Source organism: Mandrillus leucophaeus, unplaced genomic scaffold (genome assembly GCF_000951045.1).
Source record: "Mandrillus leucophaeus isolate KB7577 unplaced genomic scaffold, Mleu.le_1.0 Scaffold431, whole genome shotgun sequence".
NCBI lineage: Eukaryota > Metazoa > Chordata > Mammalia > Primates > Cercopithecidae > Mandrillus > Mandrillus leucophaeus.
In genome coordinates this window covers 1693509-1705701 of record NW_012104599.1, presented here as the reverse complement: position 1 = coordinate 1705701, position 12193 = coordinate 1693509, and the positions used below count along the sequence as shown (strand labels likewise).

Sequence of the window (12193 nt, the reverse complement as noted above, 5' to 3'; positions counted from 1 at the left end):
CTACAACAGCAACACCCAGAATGGGTTTTTAGAAGTATCTATCTTCCTCACTAACACTGTTGGATTCCTAGAGAAAACAAAGCCCTTCGTCCAAGGTTAGTATTAATTCCTTTTTTTTTCCTTTCATGATTTCTTACTTGTTGGCCCTCAAATGTTAGTTAACTGAAGGCTAGCTGGCTACATCCAAGTACCTATGGTTTGCTGCTCTGAGATGGACTTAATTTTTCTTCTTCCTCTTTTTTGTTTTTGGTATCAATAAAGCCCAGATATTCCTGGTCAGTGATGCCTTTATAATTCCTGTTTCCTTTGTACTCAGTTGCTTCACTGGGTTTAAGGCATGCTTTGTGTATTTAGTTTGCAAAAATAAAACTTTTAGTACAAATTTATTTTTTTATACAAACTTTTATGGCACAAGCAGCAAATCTGCTATTTTAAGAAAATATATAAATATCCTTTTCTTCTGTACAAATATCTCCAGTATTCCCTACCCCATTTTATAATTTTAACTGTACATGGTCTGCCTCATCCTTCTCTAATAGCTCCCTCCCCCCCTCCAGATCTCAACCAAGTTTATATTTACATTTTTACGTTGGAGGCAGTCAGAGGAGGAGGGCCCCTCCTCAGGAGGAGTCTGTACAGGGAGAGGGTGGCGGTGGGTAGAGGTGATGAGAATAGCTCCTCTCTGTGTATGGAGAAGGTGGGCAGCTTTCATAGTTCTCCTCTGCCGACAAGTATTGGCTTCGGGGTGTGGGAGGTGGGGGCACAGGTTCTGAATCATAGTTCAAGTCACTGGTATAGCCCTTGGCTGTTGCCACTGAGGTCATTCTCCGACTAGGAGCATAGTCACTGTCACAAACATCTGTGCTGCAGGGTGTGGTGGGGGGTGCAAAGTGCCGGTAGCTATATGGCCTGTAGCTGGCATAGGGAGAAAATAAAGAGAAGCAGTTAGTTTTACAAAAAAATGATTTTCCCTCTCAGAATAGAGGTATTAGATGTAAACTACACTATGAAAAAAATAAGCTACTGCCATTTGAATTTACACAGACCAAGAGGCAATTTTCAATGGCAGATTCACTAAGGAAGACAGCATGTACTTTATTTGCAAATAAGAAAGTGGCAAGTGAAAATGAACAGAATGGAAATGCAGAGGTGAATTCAATCTAGCCTCTGGGTGTGCTCTTCAAGTTAAACTGTATCACAGAACAAAAAATGACTATTCAAATTTGTTTTGCAGTTTCATAGCCTATGGGAAGAATGGGTTTTTACATATTTTATACTGCTCAAACATGTCAGTATTTCCTCAACATTCTTTACTCCAAAATTAACCTGATGAATAATTAATTTAATGACATCTGAAGACTTTATTTCTTTCTTCTGTACAATTCTGTACAATTTCTGTACAATCCAGGCTGGATTTTGGTAGACAGCCTCAGGGGCATAACTATTCCATTACTGTTACCTTAGCAAAGGGAAATTGCTGTGGTTGGGGGAAACAGTTTTCATTCCCTGTGTATAGATAAGTACCTGTCATAAGAGCAGCTTTAAACATCAAAATGATAAAATTTAAATGCCCATAAAGAGTCAGTGAATTTTCTAATGTATATTTCAGAGGCCTAGCTTATTTCTTACACTTATTTATCTTTATAAGGGATGTACAGTTGTTAGGTTTGTAGCATTGCTAACTAAAGAAAAAGGCATTGCAAAGAGAGAAACATACTAGTGAACATAAGATTTGACCTAAGTTCTGGCTTTTCTGTCATTTCTACTTCTATTTGTAACTTCTTATACCTGTTTACTCTAAATATGGTAAAGCTGATCTTAAACTTATCCCAAAGATTTTTTCATAAGCTTTCTCATCAAAGGATCAAGAGGATAGGATTGACTACAAGAGAAGGGGCAAAAGCAAGTTAAAAAGTGATACAACCATTCATAAAACACCTTGTGATATACAGCACCACAAGATAATATATCCCAGGAACCCAGGATACAAACCATTTGCTATCACTTGGACTGACTTCAAAAGAAATGGCTGCCATGATTGTTCACAGGTACAGATCAAACTCCTTGTTCTACTCTGTCTCCCTTTCTTACTACTGCATTTGATTAGTCTTTAACAAAGAAAGAAAGAGAGAAACCAGCCTGGGCATCATAGCAAGACTCTGTCTCTACAAAAAATTAAAAAAAGTGAGCCAGGCGTGGTGACACACACCTATAGTCCCAGCTACTTGGGTGGCGGAGGCAGAAGGACTGCTCGAGCCCGGGGGGCAGAGATTGTAGTAAGCTGTGATTGGGTCCCTGCATTCCAGCCTGGGCAACAGAGCAAGACCCTGTCTCAAAATAAATAAATAAATAAATAAAAATAAAAATAAAAAGGCTGCCAGAGACCAAAAGTTATGTGACACACTGAGCGAGTTCTCAAAGGCTTTTACTATCAATACTGACATGGTGTCACAGTTACTGTTTTGTTTTGTTTTGTTTTTGGTCTTAACTTTTTGTCCACTCAGGTGTCAATCCTTGGTGAAATTTCTAAGGTTAACATTTAAAAGTCCAAATACTTCTATTTTCATGAAAAAAATAAAACAAACTGAATTAACAAAATTCTTTCATGTCCCAGTTTAGACCAAAATCTCAACAAATGATGAAAGTTTTGACTCAGAGGAACAGAAATTGGGCTTATCTGGAAAATAGTTAAGCAAGAACAGTTTTTTATGCAATCGTGTTTATTCTGATGACTGCCTCATTCAATTTGATTTAAAGACATGACTTTTTAAAAATAATATTTTATATCTTTTCTCACTTCTCAATTTTCAGGCTTCTGCTTTCTCTGTTTTGGCTTCCTAGAAGAAACTTGTGTCAGGGAAAGCAGCATTACAACAAATCGTTAAAACAATCAGTTCAAAGCCAAAGCTATTTCAAACAGTCTTATCTGAACTGAAATGAGAATTCTGAGTGAGATACTTTAAGTGGTTCCCACTTTATTTCTACACGAGTGAGGTCATATCACTACGCGAGTGAGCTGAGATCATGCCATTACACTCCAGCCTGGGTGACAAGAGTGAAACTCCATCTCAAAAAATTTTAAAAAAAAGTATAACGTCCTGAAAGGAAAGGATCTGTGGTAGAGGCAATGTCAGTACTACCAAGACAAGATGACTAGCCTCTCTCTGGTGCCCATCGTCTGCTCATTTGGAGACACATCAGGTCCACAACTAAAACACTTTCTAATAAATACTGCAACGTATTTTAGAGGGGGGTGTGTCTTACCTGTATGACCTATGAGTGGAAGGACTGTTTGAAGAATATCCAAATTCCATAGTGTAATGTGATCGCTCTGTGGCTGGGGATGGTGGAGGGTTCAAAATCTAAAAGAAAAATAATTAAAACATTAAAGTAACAACACAGAAACGATTAGACTTTCTTTCAACTTTTCTTCCTTATCTCTATTAGTGTTTCTTAACAATACATTATTAGCACAATTCTTCTTTTCCAAAGAATTGACCTCAAACAGTACTTTGGGACTATGGCTTCCTCATTCCCTAAGACCTCATCATGGCTAAAAAGTGCAAAGTGACAAAAACGAAAATCTGTAACCTAAAAATCATTGGTCAGCACAGCTAAGTCCTGGTTATTTAAAATTATAAGTATTTAGAGAAAAATTATTGATTTAGGAGAAATTCCAGGTGTGCTTCCTCTTTTGGGAAGTCGTAAAATGAAGGTCCTTATCCCTCAAGAGGTACCATTCAGTAGTTCCACTTTTACTTGAAATGTGAAAGTAATGCTTTCAAATATTCTGGTTATTACACAGTAACTTAAAAGACTTACAAGCACTGGGGGGCGGGATGTGGTAAATCCTTCTTTGAGCCCTTTATGCCTAAATTTCACATTCAAAAACGACTTTTACATTACTATCACTGATCACCCACATTTAAATGAGTTAAATATCTAAGATCCTATGTATGTTGCATTCAAAGGAAAACAGACTACTTACTGCGGGGAAGTAAGTGCCTTTGGTGCTTGAAGAACTACTTGATGATGCTCCTGTTACATGGGCTCGGTCGTAGGGGGGTCCACTGCTTCCCCCCATGATACTGAGGGAGCTGATCATTGATTTACCTCGAGACATTCCTAAAACAAAAGGAGGATAAAAACTGAAGATGCGTAAGATCTATAAAAATGTATCAAGCAATTTTATTCAACAGTAGGACGACAAATATCAATAGTCAAGTAGTCTGATTTTAAAATAACTTACACTCTATTCCTATCATTGAAAACATTTAATGGAGAAAGGAAATGAATGTTCTCTAGAAGTGAATGCTTCCACTGAAAAAGCTGGCCTAGAACAAAGCCAAGAACAGCTCCCACCTTCTCCCTCCCCTAGTAGAAGCACAGCTATTTAAAATAAGGGCTTTTCAACCTCTTGGAGGATTTGAAAGGACTGTAAAGGGTAGAGGTTGTGAGGCAGGGTATATTAAATAACAGACTTGCTCAAAAGAAAACAAAGAACATTTTTTAGGGTACAAACAACATATGAAAGAGTATTTTTTCATCTAATGAATATAAATGTTTCTAGAATCAAAACTACCAGTGCTAAAGAAGAAATTCTATTTTTTCCAAGAAGCTTCCCAAATTCCACTAACTGGAAATAGGTATGGCAACAAAGACACATTACCATTAACAGTTTAAAAACCATGTTTGTCTACTTAAGAGTTACACCCATAGTAAGTTCCTATTTTTAGAGGGTTTTTGCAAGGCACCTCCTTCTCCATATTCATTAAAAGGAAAGCTTCTTTTAACTAAGGGCACCAGAAAACATTAAAAAGAACACCACTTCCCTAGAGCAACATGGCCTACCCAAGTGTAAAACTTCTGGCCACTCAGCTATGCCCAAACTAGCCCTTTGTCCCCTGTTAGCACATGAAGTCAGGAGAAAACATAAGACATATTCCTCCCTTCTATCATCCAGCTATTTACAAATCTTTGTTGGCTGAAGGGAGTCTTACATAATTTTTGGCCTCCTTTTATTCATGGGCTCCATAGTACTAGAGTTCCCTGGTGGTGAACTTAAAGAACCTGTGGTTTATAACTCTTTCACTAAATGACTGGCTGATTCACCTTCTGTAGCATGCATCCAGAATTGTAGTCAGAGAGGCTTAGAGCTTGCATATGTATTTGCTTTATATGCTCTGACAATTTCTACCAAACCATATCTAAGGCCTTCTGTGTAAAGAGAAGGTGCTAATAGTAAAAAAGAACGTTTGTTCTTCTAATTGTTTAAACTCAGAGTAATATGGTTTCAAACAGACTCTAGGTAGTATTCTCTTCCACAATGGAAACCTGGCAGTCTTGCAGGACCAAAGACTTGATTCTCAATGGATCCATTCTGACTCACCTGGAAGAGATCCTGACAAAGAACTTGGGTGTGGCACATAACCAAGAGGCACAGAAGCTGGTCCATGAACTACATAGTCATTAGTCATGGTTTCCCCATCTCCCTTCATACGTGGACACAACATCCTCTGGCAGATAAAGTATATAGTTCCAGACACAAAAATGGTGACAATTACTCCAATAACAGAACCAACTGTATTGGTGGCCTGTGGTGCTGGTTCTTCAGTTGGATCTACAATGAAGAACGCAGTATGGTTATTTAATAGAAAAAACAACTGTATATTCAAAATAGTAATCAAAAAGAGGGCTTGCTAATAGGAATGTGAAGCTATAAGCCTAATGAAGATAACTCATAAGCACTTTTCTTTTTTATGAATACATACACACCACGCCCCAAGGACATATGGAATAAATGTCATCATTAGGAATCAGAATGAACTACCCTTAAGTGAAGACAGAAATAAAACAATAGGTTGCAAAGTGTAATTATAAACTGACAGAAACAAAGATGGTAAATGAAGTACAGATTTAAACACCATTAATAAGCTTTAAATAAATAAACAGATAAAATCCATTCTACTTCATTCTATATACCATACAAATGAACAAGGTTATTCCAAGATTTCAGGAAAAAATTTATGGCCAGAAGGGATAAACCTAGGCAAGTCATCAAATGTTTTACCTGGAATGGTGAAGAAGCCAAAATCAGCTCTGAGCACATGTTAGATTTTAGATTTGAATAGTGACATGTAGGCCTGATGAATGAAAACTGGAAACTAAAGATGAGCCTTAGCTCTCAAATCCCCTATGCTACTGGCCTTCAGGCTGTCTAGTTGCCTGAGACCAAGGAACATAAGGTCTTTAATACCTGATTAATGGAGGACTCACAAAGAAAGGCCAGATTGCCAGAAGAGGACACTTGCCCCAGGGATTCACCTTCGCTGCATCCCTGAGCTACCTGAGGCTTTAAGAAGCAGAGGCCATCAATATCAGAGGTAGAGGGAAAGTGAGCTTATCAAAATTAGAGCATTACTCTTTCTATTCAGAGGGAAAATTCTTCCATTCTGAACAGTTAAATTTTATTTCACAGTTGCAGATCCTTTAAAAAACTTCCTCCTGCTTCATCTTACCTCAAATCTCCCATCCATATAGCTAAACTCATCCTCTGACAGATTATATGAAAGAAATGCGTGAAAATGACATCTCTAAGTTACATAATATGTAGGGATTATCATTTACAAATTTAGTCTGTGGAATCTGAGGCATAGACTCTTTCTAGTCCTTGAGAACAACCGTCTCATCTTTTCATTCCTTTTTAGTACCTTAACATTCCTTTGCAATGCCAAACTTCAAGAAAGAAAAGTTTACATTCATTACCCTCAATTCCTAGTCTCTGGGTCACATTGTAACTCCCTGAAATCAGACTTCCACCCTTACCACTGCACTGAAACTGTTCTGGCAACAAAGTTCTACTATTTGCCATATTCAATATATTCCTCATTTCACTGACCTCTTTACACAATACTGCTGGTTCCTGTTTTCTCTTAAAAAAATGTCTTACTATTTCTGATTATTCTTTCTCTGTTTCCTTTGTTGGCTTCATTCTCTTCTGCCAGCATCTTAAGTGCAGGTCCTTCCCAGAGAGATTTCTATCTATCACCTACTATTTTCCTCCTCGGCTTACTGTCCTGGGAGAGTCTTATCTACTGCCACAGCTTTAATTATCATCAATAAACTAAAGAGCACCACATCTCTCTTCTGAGCCACAGTTCCTTATAGTCAACTTCCTGAAGAGCTTCAGTGGGATATTCCATAAGTACCTCTCAGGCAACATCATCAGTCACCATCATCAGTCATCATCATCAGTCATTTCTCCTAGATTCCAGGGGTAAAGAGACCATAAATGAAGTCATCTAGTATAAGATAATAAAAAGTGATGGGGCTTGTGGCAAAGTACACGCCTGCCTAAAGGCATTTCACGTAAATTAAACATCACATCAATCAAACATTACATCTGCAGCCAAGATGTGGTATGGTACTTTGGTTTTCAGTTCCTGCTATGTATCCCATTTAATGCCTCCAGTCACTCAATGAGGTCTGTGGGTCAACTTAAACTTATCAACTATATCTAAGTGGTTACCAATTCCTCTTTATTCTACTTCTGAAATAACTCCGAAATCTGTTCTCTCCTTGCCACCCCCACTCCTCCTCCTCATGATTTAGGTCTTTATCAATCTTCTGCCTAAACTCTAATAGCTTCCTCTTTAAATTACAGGCTGCAAATCATTCATAAATGGTGAGAATGACTTAGTGGGTTACAACTAGCTTTGAAAAAATGAAACAGAAAAAGTCAGAATGCATTCTATATAATATGGGTAAATATTGAAGTGTTGTGTGACACCTTTTTAAATGCATGAGCTCACATCTCTGTATTCCTCTTGATGTGATCAAAAGAAGTTTGAAAGCAACCAACCTCACAGATTTTCGTGCCTATAAGCTTATCACCTCCAACCCACTGGCTTTACAGCTTCTGTATTGCTTGACCATGCTAGTGTTTCTCTTGAAATTTTCAGTGACTCTCCACTCTCCATTGTTAAAATTGTCTATTTTCTTTAGAAGAAAAGCATAGTCTTCCATGATTGTACCTTTACCTATGTTATCTCTTGCTGACACTCCTCAACAGAGCCTGTATTTTGGCAGTCCCATTACATGGAGTTTCCCAAAGGTGCCTGTTTTGCTCCTTTCTGCTTTTGAACAGTATCTTCCCTCTGCCAAAAATGCAATTTCTCCACTTATCTACATAATGAACACTATTCATTGATCAACGCCCAATCTTTTTTTTTTTTTTTGAGATGGAGTCTCACCCTGTGGCCCAGGCTGGAGTACAATGGTGCAACCTCGGCTCACTGCAACCTCCACCTCCTGGGCTCAAACGATTCTCTTGCCTCGGCCTCCTGAGTAGCTGGGATTACAGGTGCCCGCCACCAAGCCCAGCTAATTTTTGTATTTTTAGTTGAGATGGGGTTTCACAAGGTTGGCCAGGCTGATCTCAAACCCCTGACCTCGTGGTCTGCCCACCTTGGCCTCCCAAAGTGCTGGGGTAAAAGGTGTGAGCCAGCACACCCGGCACAACACCCAAACTTAAATACCATTTTTCTAAGATGCTTTCCTTGATCAAGTCCATCTTTGTCCCTAAAAAGCTGACTTCTCTCTTATTTCTACTGCTACCTGTGTAGATTTCTATTACAGCACTTACACTCCATAATCAATTTATCTACTATAAGTCAGGCTATGTGTTTTTTAGGCTAAATGATATATATGTTAAATCATTTAATTTTCTTGCAGGCATCAGGCTAAGCATCATTCTCTTCATTTTGAAGATGAAGACCTGTAATTCCAGCACTTTGCGAGGTCGAAGTGGGTGGATTGCTTAAGCTCAGGAGTTTGAGACCAGCCTGGACAACATGGCAAAATATCGACTCACTAAAAATACAAAAAATTAGCCAGGTGTGGCAGTGCATACCTGTAGTCCCAGCTACTTGGGAGGCTGATGTGGGAGAATCACCTGAGCCCTGGATGTTGAGGCTGCAGTGAGCTATGACTGTGCCACTGCACTCCAGCCTGGGTGATGGGAGTGAGACCCTGTCTCAAAAAATAAATAAAATAAAAAATAAAGGTGAGGAAACTAAAGTTTAAAAAGAACAAATCATCTGTTGGAGGAAAGAGGTAGGATTCAAATCCAGCTCTGCTTAGTTCCAGAATTCCTATTCTTACGACTATTTCAACGATAGGGGGACTTTGAGAAACTTGGTGCAGGTAGCATGTATCCTCAGCATACATAGCAGAGTGTCTACAACAGGGCAGTAAATGCTTGTTGAATAAATGAATGGAGTCTAAGTCTTACTGAGTAGTTCCACTTGAACTTTGTAAAAATACTAGCTTAAAGTACTCATTACAGGTGAAAGAACTTTTAAATTAATCCTATCTAAATTCTATCAAATATATTTGACAGGGTAGACCTGGCTTAGGCTGAATTCCATTCAGAATTAAGTTTATCAATTTGGGATACATTATACGTTAAGGCAGGGATCCACAAGCCCCTGGCCACGGACTGGTACTGGTCCACGGCCTGTTAGGAACTGGGCCACAAAGCAGGAGGTGAGCGGCAGGCCAGAAAGCATTACTGCTTGAGCTCCATCGCCTGTCAGATCAGTGGTAGCATTCGATTCTCATAGGAGTGCGAACCCTGTTGTGAACTGTGCGTGTGAGGGATCTAGGTTGCACGCTGCTTATGAGAATCTAACTAATGCCTGATGATCTGAGGTAGAACATTTTCATCCTGACACCATTATCCATCCCCACTTGGAAAAACTGTCTTCCACGAAACCAGTCTCTGGTACTAAAAATGTTGGGACTACTGTTTTAGGGCACTTGTCAATAGTTATGAACCTTTTATGAACCTTTAAGAAACTATAGGCTATTTAGCCAAAGGTCCCTAAGTCCAGGGGTAAACGTTGGCCTGCCTTCAGGATGCATTTTAAGAAAGCTCTTAAAATCTTCCAGCCATCGAGAAACTGGTGGAAACACTTCAAGAAAACAATGGAATGCAGTTAAACACGGACTAACATTCAGAAACTAAGTTCAGACCAACTGATTTCTTTTTTTTTGAGACTGAGTCTTGCTCTGTGGCCCAGGCTGGAGTACAATGCCGTGATCTCGGCTCACTGCAACCTCCGCCTCCCGGGTTCAAATGGTTCTCCTGCTTCAGCCTCCCAGTAGCTGGGATTACAGGCATGCACCACCACGCCCAGCTAATTTTTGTATTTTTAGTACAGATAGGGTCTGGTCTCAAACTCCTGCCTTCAAGTGATCTGCCCACCTCGGCCTCCCAAAATGCTGGGATTACAGGTGTGAGCCACCATGCCTGGCCGATTTCTATGTATCTAAATGATTTGAGAATTTTGTAACTTTGGTTATAGTAAAATAATATTTATTCTTTTCTAGTACTTTATTAAATGTTTCTGTGATGATTTCTGTGCATAAGAGAACTGCTATGTTTAAAGAATTACTGAAAGCAAAACAAAAAAACCTTTGCACAAATAATTAGCTTAATATTAATACTTATTACTTAGAAAGGAAATCTTGATAAGTAAACTTCACACATAAGAAAAAAATTGTTTAAATTCTCTGTTAAGAGTAATTTATAGATCTCAGTCCTACTTACAACAATCCAGTTCATCTGACTTGTCACTGCAATCCACATTATGATCACACTTCTTGTGTTTTCCAATGCACTGACCATTGGCACAGCGGAATTGATCAATTAAACAAAGCACTGGAAAAAAAATGTAAATAGTTTTCTTATTTTTAATATCACGTAAAGTCAAACTCTGGCAATAGTCAAAAGGTGCTTTCTGAATACAAATGAAAAACAAATTAGACTTTTAGCTGTAATTTAAATATTATTCTCTGGAGTTCCATTGGTTGAGAGGGAGAAAAAAAGAGTGGGGGAAAAAATCCAGCAGGAAATTTCCTATTTTATTATTATTATTATTATTATTATTATTATTTTAAGAAGGAGTCTTGCTCTGCTGCCCAGGCTGGAGTACAGTGGCGCAATCTTGGTTCTCTGCGAGCTCCACCTCCCAGGTTCACGTCATTCTCCTGCCTCAGACTCCCAAGCAACTGGGACTATAGGCGCCCACCACCACGCCCCGCTAATTTTTTGTATTTTTAGTAGAGACGGGGTTTCACCGTGTTAGCCAGGATGGTCTCAATCTCTTGACCTCGTGATCTGCTCGCCTCGGTCTCCCAAAGTGCTGGGATTACAGGCGTGAGCCACTGCGACTGGCCTATTCTTTACATTAAATCTCCTCTTTCACTAAAGAATTCTAGAGAACTTGGCTGGGTTGTTTTTACCATGGGAAAGGTTAGTAAAGGAAAGTGAAGAATATAAAACATGTTAGAGTGTAATTAATAAACCCACTAATTCAGAGCTCATTGGAAACAGGGACTATTTTTATATCCTGAAAGCCTGGTATCTTTTAGTTTCATTTCTCAATTTTCAAAGCTTATTAATTTGTATAAATCTTATGCATATGAAGTGAACTAAAACAATAATATGAAACATGGTACTATGATCAGAAGTGATACAGTCATATGTATCGGAAAAATCCCACTGACCCTAAGCCAAGTAATACTGAATTTTAAACAACTGAATGGGAAAAAAGGATTGCATGCTGAGGCACTGAGGAATTCTGGATACCTTCACAGTTCTTCTCATCTGATTTGTCCTGGCAGTTTGCATCTCCATTGCATCGGAGGGCACCATCAATACACTGCCCACTGGCACACTGGAACTGGGACTCTGAGCATACAGGACAATTGAGTTCATCACTGTGGTCTTCACATTCAGTAAACCCATCGCATCGCCAAGCCACAGGGATACAGTCAATTTCCCCCGTGAAACAAGTAAACTGCTGAGGAGAACATGTTGGAGGTTCTTCAAATGAACAAGGAGGAGGGGAGTGACAAAAACACAATCATGGTCACACAGAAGTACAAACACATACCTGAGTGAAGCTCATTTAATAATTAACATACACAAAATACTTTATAATAAATATGATTTATAACTATCTCATCTATTCAAAGGAGAAATAAAGGTTTTCACATTACTTCCTTTACATTCACTATAAACTTTTGCCTGCAAAACTATAAGGCAAAAGTTTTTTCATATATTGTAATCCAAACAGGATTATAATATTTGCAATCCATTACAATCTCACACATAACCTAGGAATAA

At 38.7% G+C, this 12193-nt stretch overlaps 1 protein-coding gene across 2 annotated transcripts in view; it reads right to left on the bottom strand.

Moving 5' to 3' along the window:
• Positions 1-243: 243 nt before the first annotated feature.
• The window catches only part of LRP6 (low density lipoprotein receptor-related protein 6), a 158874-nt gene continuing 146924 nt past the window's right edge, over positions 244-12193 (bottom strand). Inside the window, exons 19-23 of one of the 2 annotated variants that reach the window (XM_011993647.1) lie at positions 10613-10723; positions 5390-5620; positions 3989-4125; positions 3265-3362; positions 244-915 (exon numbers count right to left, since the gene is read on the bottom strand). In XM_011993647.1, the coding sequence (XP_011849037.1) occupies positions 621-915; positions 3265-3362; positions 3989-4125; positions 5390-5620; positions 10613-10723 (872 nt within the window). In that variant the 3' untranslated portion in view covers positions 244-620. The remainder of the gene's footprint in view (positions 916-3264; positions 3363-3988; positions 4126-5389; positions 5621-10612; positions 10724-12193) is intronic. The other variant, XM_011993648.1, reaches the window with a different exon arrangement.